At 37.8% G+C, this 23,238-nt stretch overlaps 1 protein-coding gene across 1 annotated transcript in view; it reads left to right on the forward strand.

Moving 5' to 3' along the window:
• The window catches only part of LOC126163136 (uncharacterized), a 240,768-nt gene extending 239,648 nt beyond the window's left edge, over nucleotides 1–1,120 (forward strand). The window contains exon 7 of the mRNA XM_049920062.1: nucleotides 454–1,120. Within this exon, the coding sequence (XP_049776019.1) occupies nucleotides 454–554 (101 nt within the window). The 3' untranslated portion in view covers nucleotides 555–1,120. The remainder of the gene's footprint in view (nucleotides 1–453) is intronic.
• The last annotated feature ends 22,118 nt before the right edge of the window (nucleotides 1,121–23,238 follow it).

A 23,238-nucleotide genomic window follows, 5' to 3' on the forward strand; every position in this document is an offset into this window, starting at 1 on the left:
CAGATGGTGCTTCACGAAATCCGGCAAGAGGAGTACCAAGACTGCTTCTGGAAGTGGAAATGGCGTTGAGAGCTGTGTGTCAATTGTGGAGGAGAGTATTTTCAAGTAGACCATGCACAATAAGAAAAAGGTGAGTGTAGAAAAATTTTGTGGACAATGTTCCGGAATTTTTTGAACAGACTTCATACAGGTCCAGTAGGTATTTCCCAGCACTAATATTACTCATGTGATTACCTGTACTTCCAGTATCTTGAAAATTAAAGCACATTGTAAATGAATAAATGAATGAGTGGCTGAAAATGGAGAAAATATTATTTTATTACTAGAAATTATGAGTTTTCTCTTTATGAAAGCATCTCATTAAGAACAAAATGTGTCAGGATGGTCTTGAAATAATTTTTAACATTTTCCTTTCCAAGACACTTGTGCCTGATTGTGATTTGCTTTTTACAGCAATATATGTGTACCTTTGGCTGGTAGTGTTCAGTTACTATCAGCTTGTCCAAGAGGAAGGCGGACGTGGTCCCTACACGAAGTCAACTTATAGACGATGAATGACATGAAATTCAAACAATCATCAGAACATTCATGAATTTGTTGAAGACTCATAAAAATTGTGCATGTTGTAATTTTTAAGTTCTCTGTTTTTGTTGATTAATGTTTATTTATTTTTATTGTGCCTTGACAGTTGTAAGCTTACATACTTTTAAAGTTGTTTGCCCAAGAACATCATTTTCATTAGTTGTCAATGTCATGGAAGAATGTGTGTTTCTAGCCTGCTTATTTGTGAATCAGTTATCAAAGCTAACTTTAAATTGCCTAAATCTTGCTTTAGGCTCCATTACATACACACATACATACATACATTATCTGCATCATATGCTGAAAATCAGTGTAAGCCTTAAGGAAGCAGGATCAAGAGTTATTTCACTGGAATGTCTAAAACTGAGTCTTGCCTATATGAAATTTGTAATCTGTGTGTAATATTTATGTATTACTCATTATTGATGTATATTTAGAGATAGATATCCATTATTATTTCATATTTTGAATAAAAATTGTGACATTTTTGTATATATTGTTATAAGATATGTAAATAAAATTTATTAAAAAATTGTAATTTGTTCACTATATATATATGAGAGGGAGAGCAAATATCTGCTCTTTCATTTCTACTAGGGAAATCAATAGTATATTGAAACATCTGTATTAGTAGATTGTAGGCAGTTTTATTAATACTACTGAGTGTACAATATTGCATATTATGTTTTTCATGTGGAATATTCGCATGTCCTGCTCAAACTGTAAGACTAAGTATATGCCCTTGGCACCATCTTTGCCACTTTCACCATTCCATTGTGTAACCCAGTGATTCCTTGAACATCAACAGTTGTTCTCAGAACATTAAACATTTCAAAGGACTCTGTGAAATCAGCAGACTCAATAAATTACATCATTATAACCATAGAAAAAGCCCTACATACAGGTAGTAATCATGCAGTAGGGCTGGCTGTAGAGTGAGTGTGTGGAAGGGAAGGTAGAGCAGAGGGTCTGTTACTAGTGCTGGATGGCACCAGCAATGGAGTGGGATACATTGGAAGTAAACATGGCACCCTGACCTTGAGAATATCTTCAATGAAAACCCAGGATGTAATGGCAATGGTTTTAATGATGTGCACCAGTTTCATGGTCTTACGGAACTTCCATGCAATGGAGCCATTTGCAGTATGGAGGTTGGTGTGCTGACCTCCTTATTGCAGGTCACGATCTATGAACTTGATATGGAAGTCCCCAGGAAGGAAACCATGGACATTGTAACGGAACATATTAAAGGCTTTACTTTACCGAAGTATGCGATACCCTCCAAATTCAACCAGTTTAACAAGTATTTATGATTATAGAAAAGTTATTGTGTATGTTAACAATGACTGCATAACATGTCTGCATAAACAGTCAACCCATTAAATTATACTGAGTAACTGACCCACACAAAAGTTTATATCACTTGATCACTGATACAGCAAATGTCATCATGTAAAAACACTAAGTTCATCTTAAATAATTAATATGAAGTACGAAAAATAGTGGACAACTTAGGTATTTTGGATCTACTTAAATAAAAATCACCCAGTGAAACCTATTTGTTCACTAGGAGCATTTTCACTCAGTATTCACGAAATCAATCCTATTTTAGACGAAAACCAATGTAATTCTTAATAATTCATGTTATTTACTTATTTATGCAAATTAGAGAAGTCAATTGACAAACTTCTAAAAAACGGCCTTTTTGTAACAAAGAATTACTCTGTCAAGTCAACAAATCTGTCTGTCATTTTAATAACATGTTAAATTATGTCACTCGATGCAAATTAATAACTTTTCTGCACAAATTATGATAACAGATGTACATGTGACTTGTAAACTATATCTCTTTTTAGTAGTTCTTTGACAATGTCATAAATACAAGCAGCAAGAATGGTCGGGAGGCAGTCGGAATGTCACTTTGGTAAAGTATGTTTGTGTGTTATTGTTTGAGGTGGATAAACAATGCAAAGAACATGTAACGGAAGTACTACTTTGTGTTGAGTCATGGTCTTTGGTGGACAGTGGAATTAAGATGGCCACCAGAGTAATAAATATTTGAAGTTTACATATTTGTTGGTTTCGCTCGTTCTTTATCATCAAAAGCACATAAAAAACATGGGACCTCATGTTTTTAACCCTAGACAACCATATTTAGAGCCAGCATCAGCATCGAGACACAGCAGCGATCCAGCAAGTAGCAGCGATTACCACAACACAATGCATTTTAATGGCGCCAACCTAACATCAAGTGCTAACAAGCTCCGTAAATGGGAGTGAAATAGTGCGATTATAGCAATTAGCTATATCTACGACTAGGCGACCATTACAACGTCCAGTTGTAGAACAAAAGTTTATGATACGGCACTGCTAGTGGGAGAATAAGCAAGTGTCAAGAGAGGGTACGTTTTGCCACATGTTGTCATTCAGTGAGACATCTTGATGTGGTTCTAAGTTTTTAATATATTACTATGCGGAAGATTTGGTCATCTCTTTGGATCACTTTATGGGGGCCTGACTAGGGAGGGTGTAGGGGTTCTTAATATTATGAAGTCACAGTCTGTGAGTGCTTTGTGAACAAAGACTTTAGGAAACAAGTTTGGGACAGACGGTGGTACGCAGAGGTGTTCCATGTGGCTCTTAAAATGTGCAACTAAGTCTGGTAGGTCTGGGGATGCAGGTGATGGTTCTTGAAATGTGAAGTCTGCAAGGTGTAATAGCATCTAAGTTTACAGAATTTCAGCCAGGAGACTCCAAGGCCATGTTTTTGTGCTGTTGGAACTCCCAGAAGAATCCACAGAAGCACCTCAGTCCATAGTCGTCCATGGCACATGAGGGCTGCTTTTATTGTGCAGTGCCAAAACTCAACCAAATCGTTGCTTTGAGGATGGTATGCTGGAGTTCTGAAGTGATAAGTGTCTGCCATATAGCAAAGTTCTGGGAAGAGCGCAGATTCAAATTGCCTGTCCTAGTCTGTTGTAATAGATATTTAGCAACCAAAGTGTTAGATCTATGTTTCAATAAATGCATTGGTGGTAGAGTCAGTGATTACTTCTTTTATTGCTGTTGATTCAACCCATTGTGTGACCTGATTGATCACCGAGAGGATATAGCGGTAGCCATCAGAGACAGGTAGTCCACCGATGAGGTCAATATTGGTTGGTTGGTTTTGGGGAAGGAGACCAGACAGCGTGGTCATCGGTCTCATTGGATTAGGGAAGGAAGTTGGCCGTGCCCTTTCAGAGGAACCATCCCGGCATTTGCCTGGAGTGATTTAGGGAAATCACGGAAAACCTAAATCAGGATGGCCGGACGCGGGATTGAACCGTCATCCTCCCGAATGCGAGTCCAGTGTCTAAGAGGTCAATATTCTTGTGCTAAAAGTGCCCTTTCAGGCTCTGGAAATGGCCTATGAGAGATTTTGTGTGTTGTGAGACTTTGCTCTTTGACACAGGGTACATGTGTGAGCCAAAAGTTTACAGTCTTTCATTACATTAGGCCACATGAACGTGTTGGTCAATAGCTGAGTGGTTCAGCAAATGCATGGGTGTGCTAAATCGTTGAACTGTTCGAATATGATATGGCATAATCATTGCTGTTATGAGGAAGTGTGTCCAATTTTGTGAGATATAATAGGGTGAGATTCAATCCATAGGTTCGTGGACTTGTCGTGAATGAGGGATTATAGCTGTTCTTATTGTTGTTGTGGATCAGTGAACTGATCATATTCAGTGGTAGATGACAACCTGCTGATGTAAAAAATAATTTGCTATAATGTTCCCTGTACCTTTGACGTGGCAGATGACCGTGGTAAATTGGGCAACGTAGTCCAAATGTCATTATCCTCCGGATTTCGAAAAGAGTCAGTAAGTGGGTGATGATTGGTGTGGATAATCAGGGGGCATCCTTCCATGTCCTGTCTCAATGCTTTACAGTCACCAATAACTTCCTGTCTGTGATGACACCAGATTGCATGCAAAGAAACAGTGTGGCTGCTCTGTAGTTGAGTTGAGTATCTGAATCGTTCTTGTTGTAGCAAAGCTTTGACAGTTGTACACTCTTGTCTGATTTTATGATGAGCTATGTGCCAGGAAGGGGATACACCAAGGTTATGTCATGGGTAAGGCAGTCCTTAATGCTATCAAAAATTACTGCATCTCATTTGTCCATGTCAATTTGCGTTTGCTGGTAGTATTCTGGTTGGTGAGTGCTTGTGATAGGAGTACTTGCAGGGGAGCTTCACAACCCATAAAGTCCATAACATATAGTGAAACATGAGGTGAAGGCCAATTTATGTGCAGATGTGACACCATAATTGCAATGGAGTCTTGACACTTAAAACTTCATAAATAATGTGATGGATTTGTTCCTCCAGGGAGTGCATGAGGTAGCAACTCCAACTGGACTATAGGCCTGCATGCACCCTGGTAATGTCACACACTGATAACTGAACCACACTGCAACTATATGGGCTTCAGGAGTTTCAGATCTGCTCCTTTCTTCTCTTGCATAGCCTTGTAATTAAGCTAAGGAAGTTTATACCATAACATAAAATACTGTAAAGAACTGATCTATGGTCTGTGAATACATAAAATTTTTTCGACAATTTACTGTATTCCTGAAGACAAACTGTAATTTAAAATTCATTATTTCTCTTGTGCCTTGGGAATTAACCTTTTGTTGCAGTAGAAGATAAGTCATATGCAAAAATAAACAGATGATTCCCTTTTGAAATCAAGCAACAGAGCTCCTACAGAACATAATAATTTATTTTCTGGGTCATTTTAGCAAATTTTTGTCACCCATTCAAAATGTGTTGACTGCACAGGAAACCCATGTCATTTGATACAATGTAGTGTCTCCTGAGACAGTTTTCATCAAACCAAAAAACACGACTAAGATCTATTACTTTCCTGATTTTCCAGGTCTGTAATAATCTTAAAACATGAAAAATTTTTCTGAATTTTATATCCTTGACTGAAAATTCTGTCAGTGTGGTATTAATTTCATCTTAAGGCACTCAACCTGCAATTTTTCTTCCTACATTGCTTAATCTGTGGAACACTGAATACATTAAAACAAGTTTCAAATGTAATGTAAGCTAAAAATTACTTTGGGACAGTTGTATTTGTATAAATGATCAAATTGATTCTGTAGGAATTTGTATACTGTCCAACATGATCCTAGCTCTTTGAAATAAAAATTCTGGAAACTCAAAAATCTGATAGGAATGATAAGAAATACTGAACATTTTTGAGTGACAGAGTGAATGAAAATTTATTCTTCCACACAAAAAGTTATATGACAATATGAACCAGTAAACCATTACAAAAAGTCAGACAGATGCAAACACACACAGTGATACAGGACAAGATACTGAGAAGCTTGTCTCACTATAGAAACAAAGCTATTTCTGTATACCAGAAGATAATTAAAATGAAGACAAAATATTTTATTTTTTAAATACTAGAAAAACAAATGTGATTCAAAATCACTCAACATACATACATCATGCAAAAAGTTTAGTTCTTCACCAGCATCCAGTATAGAAGGATCAAGAAATAACTACATGATTTATTGTTCTTTCCCAGAACACAAATTGTTACTAGAACAGGATTAATTAATGTGAGTACACCCTAAAAAGCAAGCTATATCACACTCATCTGTGAGGAAACACTGTACATATTGACATGTATGTTATTCAGAAAACTTGTCACACATTTCATTGTTAGCACATTGTCAAATGAAGGAAATGGTGAACAAATTACAATGCAGATATCACTGAAATAAAACTAAACACACTCTTAACTCTGTGGAATACCTTACCAAAATAAATTTGGACTTGTTCATGAAACATAAGAAATATGATACACAAGAAAGATGAGCTTCTCATATAATTAAAGTAACTGAAAAATCAAAGGTAGTTCTACAGCTGTGTATTATGTGTAACATAACATCATTTGAAAATTGTAGAAATTGAACAAATGTAATGGACTAATAATACTTAGCAGAAATAACTAGGAAGTCACTTTGTGTGCTTCTTTCAGTATTAATTTCATCTTGGGTAGTACTGAATGTACTTAAAGATACTGGTTGAGGGCAGCAGAAATAACTAGGAAGTCACTTTGTGTGCTTCTTTCAGTATTAATTTCATCTTGGATAGTACTGAATGTACTTAAAGATACTGGTTGAGGGCATTGTTGTTCAACTTAGTCTCATTCCCATGTAATATTTTCAATATAAAGGACATTGTACAAGAGTGATTAATAATTTATTCTAATCCCAGCTGAGCTCCATAGTAAATGGTTTAGTTGGATAGATAAAAAAATCTACTCACCAAGTGGCAGCAGGACACACACACATGAAAGAGGGCTGTAATTGCCACCACTTGGCGAGTGGACTTTTTATCCATCCAATTAAATTATTTTGTCAAAAATTGATTGTTTTAGTTGTTATAGTAAATGGTTTATCTGACTGTGATTGTCACAGGGCAGCACTGAAGTATCTTCGTAAGTCATGTTTAGCTAAAGAAGGGGGAAAGTACAGTTTCTCAAAATCACAATGTTGACTCAGCTACATGATTCAGTGATAATTTACTATGTGTACAAGAAGAGTACGTTTACTGAGTACACACAGTAGATAAAAAAATATTCTTACAATGATATGAATCCACTTTTCCTTTTAAATATTTGGGATATAATTGAAGCAGAAACAGAGAAAAAGTTGCCAGCATAGTTTCACTAAAAAATCTAACATGGCACTCGAAGACATCAGGCAGCAAATCAGAAATCCCAAGGTGTTCAAAACAAACTAAAAGCCATCCCCATATTTTATCAGAGTCTTTTGACTGAGGTATGTAACTTTCAGCTTATACTATTCCTCATATTAACTAGTTTCTAACTATACCAGTGTGTAGACAGACGATGATCTCTAAAATGAGTGAGATTACATAAATGCTTAGCCTGAAGTAGTATATAAGAATGGCAACTGGATATTACAAAAGGAATGCAGTGACTTAAAAAGAAATCAACTACTTTTCTCATGTCATGATGTGTTATTTGTATACTTTACTTGAACAGCCTGCAGTGCCTTCATCTGGCTGTTGAGGTATATCTTAACTTGTTCAGCAGAATGCGAGTTATGGAACAGGATGAAGCAAGAATCAATGAAGCCAATAACAAAAAGCACATAGAAAATTACTTAAAATGCAGCAGTACAAGAAAACCAATCAGGAAAACCAACCATTCCTCCCCTGTCTGTTCTCACCACAGCAAGGTTTTTAGCAGTTGCAGGTGACCCATTTAACTCTGGCTAGTTATGAAACTTCATACAAAGAGTGTTAATAAGCAACCAGTTGTTTCCTGGATTTCTAATTACATATTAACAAAAAGGGTCATAAATAAGGAAACATTAAATGCTTTTCAAATAGCACTATCTGCAGTATATTGGCAGCCTGGATTACAGTGAATGGCAACAACTGATGCATATCAAATGTTCTTTCACACCATCACAACAAAATTTTACCACATCCATCCACACAAAATTTAAAAAATGTGCTGCAAGCATATCCAACACATGTAGAACTAGTAAAAAAATGTGGTATACTAGTTAAATGCATTCTATGACTACCAAGTGATCACTTCAAAGCAGCAACAGGTCCCAGTCCAAAGGAAATATTTTACAGCAAATATTTACAGGCAAAAATAATTTTTCGAATGGATGTAGACAAAGTCAAGAAGAAAAGCAATGACTGCTTCACCAAAGGAGCTCACAAATAATCCAAGGCTGTCAGTTCTGTAGCAGCATTATTGGAAAAGGCAGATGAAAAGGAATTGTGCTTGGGATGGGGAATTAGCAAGTTTCCAGATTCCCCCATGAACCTGTAGACAACCAATGGTATAATTTGCACAAGAGATAAAAACAGCAAGGCCTCTGATTTGTATCTTAATTAGTGCCTGCTACTCACAAGATGTATGCAGGACTTAACAAACTGAAAAAAAAACTTTATCATCAGAGTCTTCAGTAAGCAACTGGATAGGTATGTATGCAGTAGAACAGTTCACAATGGGATGGTACTTCCATGGTATCCAGCCACTGTAAAGAAACAGAGATTACAGCATAATAAGTATAAAATAAAGTGTAGGGCTATAGATAGAGAGATGACTTGGGTATCAAGAGAACAATGCGTGATGCCTTCAGTGACTACCATAACAGAATATTGTCAAATGAGATTTCAGTAAATCCAAAGAAATCCTGGTCATATGTAAAGGCTCTTAGTACCACCAAAGTTAGTGTTCAGTCCCTAGCAAATGAGACAGGAAGTGAAACTGAGGGTAGCAAAGCAAAGCTGAAATGCTCAATTCCATTTTCAAATGTTCCTTTACAAAGAACAACCAGGAGAATTGCCTCACTTTAATCCTTGTACCACTGGAAAGGAATGAAATGAGTATTAGTGCCAGTGGTGTTGAGAAACGGCTGAAATTGTTAAAACTGAACAAAGCTCCAGGCCCCAATCAAATCCCTGTTAGATTCTATACTGAATTTGCAGCTGAGATAGTCCCTCTTCTCACTATAATCTGTTGTAGATCCCTTGAACAAAAAACTGCTCCCACTTGGAAAAAGGCACAGGTCACATCCATCTACAAGAAGGGTAGTAGAAGTGATCGACAAAACTACTGTCCAATATCCCTGACATCAATTTGTTGAAGAATTTTAGAACATATTCCGAGCTCAAACATAATGAGGTGTCTTGAAGAGAAGGACCTACTCAATGCCAAACAGCATGGTTTTCAAAAACATCGATCCTGTGAAACCCAACCTGCACTTTTCTCACATGACATACTGAAAGCTTTGGATCAAGGCAAGCAGGTAGATGCAGTGATTCTTGATTTCTAAAAAGCATTTGACTCAATACCACACCTATGATTATTGTCAAAAATACAATCATATGTGGTATAAAGCGAAATTTGTGTTTGTATTGAGGACTTTTTGATACTTTACTTTACTTTACTTTACTTTACTTTACTTTACTTTACTATATCTTCGTCATTTACCAGCCATGGCTGGACAGACTGCGTCACAAATACAATGCTTATCAACTAACATTTATACAACACCATATACAAAATTTATATTACAAATAAAAGAAAATATTTATGCAGTGCACAAAAACACATAGAACATAGCAGAAATGAAATATAACTAAACAGGAAAGTAAACTTCATAGCAGCAAATGAAAATACCATAAAGTAAAATGTCACACACACACACAAAGTTTCATTTTGGCAAAATATGTACTTTAAGTAAAACACAAAATTAAATGTGTGGTTAACATAAGAAGAAGATTATATTTAGGCAAAATTATATATAAAACATAACAATATTTATTATTTTGTCCATTCAGTAGAACCGCTGTTGAAAAACTCTTCCAATGAATATAGTGGATGTTGTTTCAAGTCCTGAGCAATTTTTTTCCGAAATAATTCAGGTGGCAGGGATTTCACTTCTGGAGGCAGTTGATTGTACATTTTTAGGGCGACTGTTGGAAAGCTGTCTTGTGTACTTGATAGGCGACACCTTGGCATTTCAATGTTCCTCTTACAGCGAGTGTCATGATTATGTATTTCTTGTCTTATGCTAAAATTCCCTTGATTTTCTTTTATATACATGAGGCAGAAATACACATACTGGCTAAAGACAGTCATTATGCCTAGCCTGCTGAAAATAGGCTTACAGTGGTCCAGTCTTTTGCTAGAGGATATGATCCTGATGGCTTTTTTTTGTAATAGCAACACATCTTTGCTGCCTGAGGAGTGTCCCCACAACAACAGTCCATAGCTAATGTGGCTGTGGAAGAGTGCATGGTAGACCATTGTGAGAAACTGGTCAGTTATTACCCTCTTCAGCTTCCTCAGGAGGTATATCACACGAGACAGTTTGGTGCATACATATGCAGTGTGATCATTCATGGAGAGTTTGCTGTCAATCTTGAAGCCCAGTAGTCTAACAGTCTCCATGTTTTCTTGGTCTTCAATGTTGGTTAGACTGCATATCAAATGTTGGGTTTTTTCTTCATTGATCTTCATTTTGTTTATTACGAACCATTCTTTTATTTCTTCAAACATCAAATTTGATGCACCAAGAGCTTCTGCGGCTGTATGTCCTTTGGCAAAAAGGGTAGTGTCATCTGCAAACTGCAACATTTGACTATTACAGCTCATATCATTGACATATATGAGGAATAGGAGAGGTCCTAAGACTGATCCTTGGGGCACTCCATGTTCCAGTTTTTGTTCAAGAGAAGTTGCTCCATGCACTGATACTACCTGCTTTCGGTTTTCCAAATAAGATTGGAGTGTTGATAGAACAACACCTCCTACACCATAGCATCTTAACTTGGCTGTTAGTGTTGTGTGTGAGATGCAGTCAAAGGCTTTGCTGAGGTCACAGAGTGTCAGTGCCACACTCTCTCTCTCTTCAAAACTCTGTCGAATTGTTTTTAATAAGTCCAGTGTGGCTGTCACTGTTGATCTCCCTTTGCGGAATCCGTGCTGTGTGTTTTGGAATAAGTTGTTTTCCTCAAAGTAATTCAGTACCTGGCGGTGCATCACAGACTCAGTAACTTTGGCTAGTACTGGTACCACTGAGATTGGTCTGAAGCTGGACACCTCACAAGGATCCCCCTTCTTATATATTGGTACTGTGCGTGCCAGTTTAAGGAAGTCTGGGAAGACACCAGAAGATAGACATTTGTTTATTGCTATGGCTAGTGGCTGAGCCAATTCTGCAATAATTTTCTTTAGCAGTGTGCAGGACATGCCATAGATGTCTACACTTTCTGAGTGTTTGTAGGAGTTCACAATTTTTATCATGTCTTCAGGGTGTACTTCCTTCCAGTTTTGAATACTGCAACTGTCTGCATTTCTTATGTTTGCAGTTGGATCTAGGTCAGAGTGTGGAATTTCACTCACTGTCTTTTCCACTATTCTGACAAAATATTCATTGAAGTCATCAGGGCTACACGAATTTAAGCAGGAGGTAGTCTTCTTTCTGTTCTCATTTACAAGATTCCAAGCAGCTTTACAAGGATTTTGGGCCTCTTTAATGTATGTATCATTATATTTCTTTTTTGCTTCCTCTATTGCCTTCCTATAAGCTTTTTTGGCTTTTAGGTAGTTGCGGTGATGCAGTTCTTTAGCTGGAATGTCTAAAGCTGATTTCATTCGGTCCTTGCACATTGTTACAATACACTTCAATTTATTGAGCTCGGCGGTGTACCATTGTTTCACATTGATAACTTTCTGCCTGCCTTGTGATTTGTCCAGAGGATTCTTCACTGGTCTTACCGGAAACATGTCATCAAATATAGCTTTTAAGGTTTGGAACAGACATAAGAAAGAATCACTGCCTACTAACTCTGCAATTTTCTGCTGCCAGTTTACACAAGATAGAGCTGCTTTGAGATCATTTAGTCTCTCTTCTTTAACAAATCTTCTTTTGAATGTGTAATTTGAATGCCATGTGCTTATCTGCGGTTTGCTCCTCATACTGGTCTCCATTACTAGTGCACAGTGATCTGCTATCATAGGTTCAACTACACTGAGTTTATAATCCCAGATGTTGAGGTTGGTGATTATGGTGTCCAGGCATGCACCACCCCTTGTTGGGAGCTTATTTGCAATAAACAACCCATAACTGGTAATTAATCTCATAAAGACCCTCTCTCTGGCATCTCCATCACCTATGTGTATGTTAAAATCTCCACACAGTGCGATTTTTGACTTCATGCGTGTTAGGTAACACAAACAGTTCTCCATATGTCCAATAAAATTCTCAAAGTCACCATCTGGTGAATGGTACACAGAAACAACAACTAAATCAATATTTGTTAATAACAGTGCAGCTAATTCAAGATCAAAATCCACACAAAAACTGCTTAAATCAATTTCCTTGATGCTATGATCTCTGTTGGCATACACAGAGACACCACCGTGGGTTGCAGTTCTTCGAAACCAAGCACTGGCCATGTCTAAGTATTCAACATATTTATAGAAATCCCCTTCTGCTTCAGCTAGCCAGTGTTCACAAATACATAAAACATCTGGTTTAATTTCTTCTATAAAAAATGATAGGAGATCCATTTTGGTTCTTATGCACTGCACATTTACACTTGCAATGATTATAGGCATATTGTTTTCAGTACTAGAAACATTCTTGTGCAGTGATCCTTGATCCTTGTTTGTAACTTCATAATCTATTTTATTGGCATAACGGATGGTCTCCGGAACAAAAAACGCTTAATTACAACATTTTTGGGCCATACAGCAGTGTCCATTAGCTTGTCTTTTAGATGAAAGTCTACACCAATCTTAAAACTACTATTTACACCCTTACATTCCAATTTTTCTACGTAAAAGTTGCTATGACCTGGTAGGATTTTCTTCAAAAAGTTAATTACGTTTTCTGCTGTCGTTCCACTTTTCACCTTTCCTAAATGAAACCATGCTCTCTTTTCCCCATACAGCATTCCTTGGTCATCACCAGTGCCTATTATTTTATTTTTCCTGTCACTAACACTTGAATTTCCAACTACTGAGATGGCATTGGTTGGAGGAGTTGATCTGATAGTCACTGTCTGTGGCAGTTTGCATGGTATATCTGTATTTAGCGCTGTATTATTTGTTTGTTGTTCTGCAGAAGTTGTTGGGGTTTTCCTGTCCCTATGGCGAAAGCTTCTTTTCCTAGAACTTACTACACGCCACTCTGTATTGGGTGAGAGTTTATTTTCTGAGGAATCTGCAGAGTTGTAGAGACTATTTTCGTCTTTATTAACGCCAGATCCTGTTTTGTTGACCGATGCATTGTTTACATCAAAACACTCATTTGATTCCATGATATCAGTTTGATTACAATTTACGCTTGGAGATTTTTCGTCTGGAATGATCTGTTTTCCTTGTTGTAGAAAGGGATTTGAACAGTTTCTGTCACTACTTACATTATTACAGCATTCATCAGCGCCGTTTTCTCGATCACCAACAGTTGTTTCGGATGTGTGAGTCGGGTTGCACAGCACATTAACCACAATATGGTGTTTATGTTTATCTGCCGCCAAATCCGTTTGTTTACCATTTGCAGTACCAATGTTTTCCTGCACAAATTCACTTACTTTGCTATAACCACTTTCCAAGGAGTCAGCACCGTTTACAAGTGGTTTTTCACATATGTTTACATTATATTTTGGAGACTGCCACTCTTTAATATTAGAATCAGCACTGATAATTGTATCCAGCTTTTTATTCATTGATAGGTTATCTTCCGATATTTTATTTGTTAACTTGAGTATATTTTGCAAGTATTCTAATAATTTTACGTCACCGTTCACTTCAATATCACTTTTGTGTTTTTGCACTTCAGGTTCATGTAAATTTTCGCTACTTAACCTCTTTTCGCAGGACACACAGTGAAACTTAATTCGGTCTTTAGAACATGCTACTGTACGAGCTTCACTGTTACTAACGCCTACACACTCGTTGTGAAAGGATTTATTACACCATAATCCACAAACTAGCACTATATCTGTCGTTTTAATAACTGTTTTGCACGCTTCACATAATCGAACAACATCACTTGCCGCCAACACAGCATGTTATCTTGGATGGAGAGTCATCATCAGATGTAGTAGTAAATTGGGTGTGCCCCAGGGAGGTGTGTTGGGATCCTTGCTGTTCATATTGTATATTAATGACCTTACAGACAATATTAATAGTAAAATCAGGCTTTTTGCAGATAATGCAGTTATCTATAATGAAGTATTATCTGAAAGAAGCTGCATAACTATGCAGTCAGATCTTGATAAGATTTCAGTGTGGTGCAGAGATTGGCAACTTCTCTAATTGTTAAGAAAATAAAAATTTTGCACTTCACAAAATGAAAAAACATAATATCTCGTAACTATAATATCAATGAGTCACTGCTGGAATTGGCCAGGTCATAAAAATACCTAGGTGTAACACTCTGTGGGGATATGAAATGGAATGATCACATCATGGGTAAAGCGGGTGGTAGATTTTGGTTTATTAGTAAAATACTCGGGAAGTGCAATCAGTCTACAAAAGCGACTGCTTACAAATGACCCATACGACCCACCCTAGAACATTGCTCAAGTGTGTGGGGCCCATACCAGATAGGATGAACAGGGGATTTTGAACATATGCAGAGAAGGGCAGCACGAATGGCCACAGGTTTATTGAATACATGGAAGAGTGTCACAGAGATACTGAAGGAACTGAAACGGCAGGTTCTTGGAGACAGATGTAAACTATCCTGAGAAAGTCTATTAACAAAGTTTCTAGGGCTGGTTTTAAATGATTACTGTAGGGATGTACTACAACTATAAAATTACAATAATTACTACATGCACAGAGGCATTCAGACAATCATTCTTCCCGTGCTCCATACGTGAATGGAACAGAAAGAAACATAATAATTAGTACAAGGGAATGTACGCTCTGCAATGCATCTCATGGTGGTTTGCAGAGAATGGATGTAGATGTAGAAGCATATCTAAAATACCAGTACTTTGCATTATCCTAATGAGTACTTTTTACATTCAAGATCTGGAGAGGTTTGTTTGTCAGTCTTTAGTATAATTTCAATATTATGATAACAATTTACAGTCACTGGAAATGTTTGACAAGTTGTTTCAAAAAATTCCTTTATAAAAACTGAAACTTTCAACTCTCCATTAATAATGACAGAATGACACAACTGAGGTGCAGATCCTTGTGTGTCTGCGTTAACAAAAATTACACTGTCTGTCTTGCTGGAGACAGTCCAGAACAAAGAAATGTTAATTCAATGCACCCCATCCCTCATTAACTGAGATGTTCTTGAAAGTTTATTTTCTTTTTCATTTTGCTCAGCTGATTTCACACTTATATTCATTGCTGGCTGAAGCTAAGCTACTTACAGACAAATTTGTTTTCCATCAGGAAATTCTCAGAAAACCAGTTGTGAAGGCAAATAGAATGTACAATCAGGAAATAATGATGGAACACATCCTTTTTTTTACCCTCAGTCATTTGAGATTTACAGTTAAAATATGTCCTGTTTTCTTCTTAAAGTAGCATGCTATCTAAACAATAGTTTTCAGATGAAATGTTTGTGACAAATCTATTACAACAAAACAAGAATCAATAGAATTATCCCCTGACTGAACAGCGTCTTTAATGACAAACATTCTGCAGCCAGGTTCCTAATGATCTGTATGAAAAATCAGACATTTATCTGCTTACAGACATTGATAAATATCAACGGGGACAGTTGAAAAATGTGTGCCCTGACCGGGACTCATACCCTGGACTTCTTGCTTACATGGCAGATGCTCTATTGGACTGAGCCACCGAGGACACATAGAATAGCGTGACAGCAGGAACTTATCTCTGGCACGCTCCCCAACTTACTGTCCACACACTACATGTCCAAAAGAACATATACCATCTTTATACAGACAAGGCTCACTGGCCAATAACCTTCTTGAGTGCAGATGCACTCACATTGCTCAAACTCTTATGGGAATCGGTTGATTTACTGCCGTGAATAATGAGTATAGTATGGTAGGAGCTCTACAAATGTAGTGTGTGAACAGTTAAGTTGGAAAGTGTGAGTCTCGCAGGAAGCATGCCAGAGATAGGTCCCTGTAGTTGCACTGTTCTCCGTGTCCTTGGTGGCTCAGTCAGATACAGTATCTGCCATGTAAGCAGGAGGTCTCGGGTTTGAGTCTCTGTCAGGGCACTCATTTTTATGCTATCCCCGTTGATATTTATCAACACTTGTAAGCAGCTAAAGGTCTGATTTCATTGTAATTTCATTCTTCGAGAGCTGTAAGGTCACCAATGGTATCTGTACAGATACCAGCTTCATATATTCATATCATACTGATCTTGTCAGCTATGGTGCCAAATCAAGTAACCAAATCAAGTAACCTTGGTCCTTTACACATATATACTTATATACTTTATAAAACAATTGCAAATATGCAGTGGAAACAAATAAAACATTACAAATTTATCATCTTTTACTTACACTTAAACAGTGTGTAGCACAAAATTGTTTCTGGGTATTAAGTGAGCCAGCAATTTCTCAGCTTCTCGCATTTGGGAAATTAGAACATGTCTTTCATTTCTTATTGGTATTTATAAATTTTCCTGCCAGTATGGAACACAGAACTTGTATCCTATAACTTACACAAGAACTACAGGCATATAATGTATGAAATATAATACTTCCAAGTGGCATACATAACACATGGAATTAGGGAATGGTCCAATTCCACTCATCTGCTTTGACCCATGATGTCACCAATATGGCAGAAACACCTACTTCAATCATAAATTAAAACAACACAAGAACATCTCACTCCAACAATAAAATGATGCTAACAGAACAACCACAACAAATGGGGGTTTAAGGTGGGGAAAAGCTAAATATGTAACAATACAAAACACCACACCATCCCAAAATAAATTTTATAAAATATCTCAGCTTACGACATGATGCTGCAGCCGCAAAACCAACAAGAACTGTACACTTCAGATGACCTATATAGCTCAAACAAAGCCTACAATACCATCTGCAATAGATACCTATTGGCAAACCAAACGTAAAAAAGAGCACTATCAGAAACTTCACACACCTACATAACTCACAAAACACTACCTAAACCAAAACCCCAACAACTTGGAAACCCCCACATTCATTAGATAAATTAAAACACAACCAAAATATCATAAATACAAAACAGCCAAAACATCAGAAGTACTTTAGAATAAAAGCAAAATAAAAATAACTTAGCAACAAACCCCCCCCCCCCACACACACATACATACACAAAAAAATAAACCTGTCTCACCATGGTGATAACCAAGACTGAAATGAACCTAGTATCATATGTAAAACCCAACACCCACCACCAGAGGGTGCCATCAAATACAACAATGCACCAACTAAAAAATACCATGGCAAATGACATCACACCACAACACCATTACATCGTGGGTCAAAGCAGACAGGTGGAATCAGATTGAAACTTTGTGTAACAAATGATCAACAGCAAGTGTTGTAGACCTGTGTATGTAGAAGGCGCTGAGCAGTGCAGCTTTCACAGTGTCATACCTGTTGACTGCTGAGGGGAAGGATGGTATCACTTATTGTGTAAGGATGTTCCCCCAACTGGCTTTGTAGGGTAACAAATTTTGTGACATAGGTTGGCAAGACAATGTTCATAGCTTAAGAGCAATTGAGCAAGTATTGTCCACAGATAACACATCATGCTGTGTGTTGGATGAGGTGGAAGGCGATGTAGCTGGCTGCAGAGTGACCAGATTCAGGCATTACCCGGTTGATGTCTCTTCAAAGGAAACTGAACACAGATCGAACTGGTTGGAGTGATGTGGCATGGGTGTAGTCCAATTTGCAATGGTAACAGGGACCCATGCTTGATTGTGAAGTACATAGTTTCTTATCTCCCATTGTTCAGCAGTGTTGCACATTAACGGAGCACTGTCCAGGACAGCGACACCGTCATCTTTTATCGCACGCGTTGTATGTTGGTTGTTATCCATAACAGCTTACATCATGGCTTGAGAAACGTTGTCCATAGGTGATGATTGAGCAGCACAATGTGGGCATGCTGAGAGCATTGTTTTTGTGCTGTAGTCCGGAATGTTGAAATTTGCATGCGGTCATGATTGCTGGGAATCACCAATGTGGATCCACAGGTACAGGAGACAAGTATGATGGATAATCACTTGATCCATACACTGTGTACAACGCTTTTATTGACAGTATAATCATACGCTGTACAACAAATTGAATGCAGCCAATTCACCAGCCTGACTGCCTGTAAAAAGAGTTCCCAGTATGGGACCCAGTGATATTATTTCATGGAACAGTGTTCCCACACAGTATAATGGCTGGTGTGTAGATGTGATACAGTTTCTCACATAACTGAACTGTTTAAAAATGGCTCTGAGCACTATGGGACTTAACATCTGAGATCATCAGTCCCCTAGAACTTAGAACTACTTAAACCTAACTAACCTAAGGACATCACACACATCCATGCCCGTGACAGGATTCGAACCTGCGGCCGTAGCAGTCGCGCAGTTCCAGACTGAAGCACCTAGAACCACTCGGCCACACCGGCCGGCTGAACTATTTATTTTCCCTTTTTATACAACTGGTTTTACCTTATATTGTTGCTAAACTTCATCCCCTGATATTTTGCTGATGAGGTTGAATGCAATGACTAATCATTACAATGTGATCAATTGATATTTACGTAGTATTCCCTTCCATTTTGAATCTTAGTTCTTTACACATAGTTGCTAGATGTGATTGGCTCGATAACTTCAATGTGGATGCACAACAGGATCCAAGCCTCTTGCAGGAATAAAGGGGCTCACTGTGAGCAAGTAGGTGAATGAACAGTGGACGCTACTAACCTGTGACAAGATGAAATTCTGAGATGGATGGGAAGCATGTTCAGATGACTGACACAGTTAAGGCAACCGCTCATGCTAAGCAGAGATCTGGATTTCAATCCGAGTCTGGCACTAATTTTCAGTATTTACTATCAAATCTCTTCAATGCCCAGTTCCAGCAGGGTCCATAATTCTCTCAAGAAAAGGAATATACTGTTGTTTTCTAGTCACTGCAGGTGATTCATGGCTCTGATATGAAAGCTGTACTGTTGTTGCAGGTAACATGCAAACTTGGCATTATATCGAAAGATGTGACAGTTACCGCATCCGTTCTGCTGTGCACTTAAGAATATTTTCTTTTGAACAGCTCCCATGAAATATATACAAAACAGACCAGAATTTTTTGATCAGATAACCAGCTCAGGATATGATTACATTTGCATGAGATAGGCTTTTAAATGTTCTTGGCATATATTCTTATTCTCTTTACTATCGTTTTGTAGATGTAGAAATAACAAGAGTACATGCTCATGTTTTAGGCATCATACAAATCTGAATCTGTATGTTAGACCTATAGAGTGAATATCCTTATGTATTTTATAAATGTGGGAATAACAGGAATATATACGCATGTGATAGGTGTCAAGCATATCTTAACCTGTATATTATACTAGAAGAGTCAAAATATTTACATTTTTGATATACAACACAGACTTTAAGTAGATGTGTAAATAACAAGACTCATGTATCAAAACATTAAATATGAAGATGCCAATTTACACACAATGACTACGGCAACAATTCAAGTGAAACTCACACATTTGTCGATAGGAAATATTGTAGTATTGACAAATACTTTGAACATGACATCATTTTTACACAATTCAGGTGAAGCTTACGTAATCTGACAACTACATCGTGTGTGGCTCAGTTACATTGCGATTGGCCGCCTTGTTCTAATACCCACTAACATCCTACACTGTTATTGGCTGGAGAGGGGAGGGGAAGGGAGTGCAAAGCACAACTGAGCTAGCTCCATCATATTGTATTTTTTCGGTTTATCACCACTGTGTTGCATTTTTTTAATTTATCACACTCCCATCTTGTGTTTTTGAATTTCTGACCAGTGCCTTATTGTATTTTTTAGTGATTGCAGTGTAGATTGTCAGCGGATACTTGAACTGAGCACCAGAGTCCCCATAGTTCTACTACTCTGGAATCTACATTACCTGTCATTAGTTTTATATGCAATTTGACTTTAAATCTCTCTGAATGCTTACTCCTAGACGTTTTATGGATGCAGCTGCTTCCAATTATTGTTCTGAAATCATGTAATAATACAGCATCGGGTCATTCTGCCTACTCATGCACAATATGGTAGGACCTGCGAATCGGAAGGCCCCACTTGTGTTTTCTTCGTTTAGTGCCCTCCAAAGTCAGCTTGCACAATGCAAATGAACTGAAATTTGTATCTTAGTACACACTAGTTAACACAGAAAAATACACAAATACAGTCCATTTCTTCACATAAGTAAGGGGAAAAAAAACTGAACTGCTGCTGTTGCCTGTGTGTAGACTCGCCCGCGGCTGCGGGTACAGTATAATCATTCACATACGCACTCATACTGTGTATGGGAATGAAATTACTTCGACATACCACCATGTCTTTTGGGTGCTTCACTTTTTGGTCAGGCAGTGTAATATTATTATCTACTCAGCTTTCTTCCTTCCAATTTCAACAAATTTTAACTGCTTTGGTGGCGCTGGTACAGCCACCCGTATCAATTCCAGGGGCAATAGAAATTTGATTTTTCAGCATTTCCTACAATTATTAACCGAAATTAAAAATTTAAAATGCTTTCATCGTCTCCTCATTAAGAGGTATAATCGTACGTTAAAGGTTTCACAGTAAGTCAAGTACAAATTAGAAACTGAGTATAGTCTTGAGGCAGCGTAACTGATAGTGCGCAAAATTTTAAGAAACAAAGAAGTTAGAGAGTCCCAACAAACTTTACATACAATTTCACATATTTTAGAAACTTTGTCTCGCTGAAACCCTACATAGAATAATGAAAAGGAAAAAGTTTATCACTTACTACGTTTTCACTATTCATGCAGTAAGACTTCAGTATCAGGCACGGAGTTTTAAAATTTTACTTCTTTACTACTAACGCTTTTGACAGTATCCACACACAACAATGAATGCACCTGCAAAATTATATTATTGTACGACTCATAGTTTAAGGAATATGACGTCATAGGTGATTACATTAGATTAGATATACTTCTCGTTGCAGTAGATTCACAGTGAAGGGATTCTCCAAAATTAAGAACACGACAGGAAACAAGAATACACAATAAATGTTTACCAAAGGAAACAGATGTACTAATGTAAAACCACGGATCTCAAGTAAAATGGTCCTCATCGAACAGGTAAAAAACCTTAAATATAGGCCTATTGATATTTATTTATTTATTTATTTATTTATATGCGAAACTAGCTTTAACAATATTACGGTATACTGATAATTTTTACCAATGGACTGTCTGACAGCAACTGAATAAAACACAATTTCAGTTGCTGGCAGACAGTCCATAAGTAAAAATTATCAATATACCATAATATTACACCCAACTGAGGAAGACAGGACTACAGAAGTTGAAGATGTCAATATAGCTTTAACAAATTAACTTATTTGCAAAGTAATCAAACGTTATTTTTATATGTAGTGGGAGTTTGAGTAATTTAAGAACTGTGGATTTGGGGTTACTGTTATGGTGCTGCTCCGAAATACCAAATGGTTCAAATGGCTCTGAGCACTATGGGACTTAACATCTGAGATCATCAGTCCCCTAGAACTTAGAACTACTTAAACCTAACTAACCTAAGGACATCACACACATCCATGCCCAAGGTAGCATTCGAACCCGCGACCGTAGCGGTCGCGCGGTTGCAGACTGAAGCGGCTAGAACCACTTGGCCACCCGGCCGGCCCGAAATACCCCATGAGAAAATTTATACTTTCGTGTTCGGAAATAATAGGAAGAAATATTAGAGACAATGAACTTTTTATCCTGACGTGAATAACTTGTATGTGATCAGATGGTTAAAGGTCTGCACGAGAAAAGCAGAGAATTCGTGTTCGAATCATAGTCTGGCACTAAGTTTCATATGCCACAACATATTCCAGACAATACAATGAGCTGTGAAGGGTGAGCCAGCCATGTGACGAAGGTAAGTAGTAGTACAGTGGCGGTGTCACTTCACTTTTGATATCAAATTGAAATGCAAATTAATTAAATATATCGATCACCCCCACCCACCCACGCCTAAACCCGACACCTACCATGCCACCACAACCCTCGGATGACGTCACGTGTTTTTCTCAGCCTGCACATGTGCCTCAGCCCCTCCCCCACCACCAACCTAAACTATTGGCAGGAAATCGAATTTTGACGGGAATTTCGCATTTTCGTGGGAATTTCTTTGTCCCAGCGCTGTGCTGACATTACTTCCCTCCTACCCCCTCACGCCCAGGAATTGGCAGGAAATTAAAATTTTCAGTATCCTTTCCGGGAGTCAAACACTGGTCCTCCTCGGTGGAAAGCCCAAGGGGCACCCCCCTAACACTATTAAACCGCCAGAGGTGCTTGGAATTGACGAATAATTAAAAATGGCGGTGTACTTTCCAGGACTTTCCAGGACTTGAAAGACCAAGTGCACCCCCCCAACATGTGGAAACTGTCCAGATGCGGGAGAGGAAGGTCTGGTTAGAGTGCTTTATTTATTTTGGTCTGGAAACTGATGCAAAGATCGATCCTAATTAAATAATTTATCATAAATATCGGACCTCATTACACAACTATATGCATAACGCTACACTAGGACGGCATAAAAGCGCAATACAACTCAAAAACTGACGATACAATACAATGGTGTTATGCTGCAGGAAAAAAAACTTCTCAATACCACTCGAAACTAGTGACAAACACACTGAAACTCTACCCTATAACAACAAGCTGGCGGGAAAAAGGCAGGGGTGTAAGATACCATCTTTATTCTTTTGGCGGGAAATAAATTCAACTGACGAGATGCTGGTGTTGGACAGAGAGGAGTTTAATAAGTGTATAACCAGTAAGCATACAGCTGAGGCCAATATTTATAGTTGTTTGA

The sequence above is a fragment of the Schistocerca cancellata genome, chromosome 2 (genome assembly GCF_023864275.1).
Source record: "Schistocerca cancellata isolate TAMUIC-IGC-003103 chromosome 2, iqSchCanc2.1, whole genome shotgun sequence".
Lineage (NCBI taxonomy): Eukaryota > Metazoa > Arthropoda > Insecta > Orthoptera > Acrididae > Schistocerca > Schistocerca cancellata.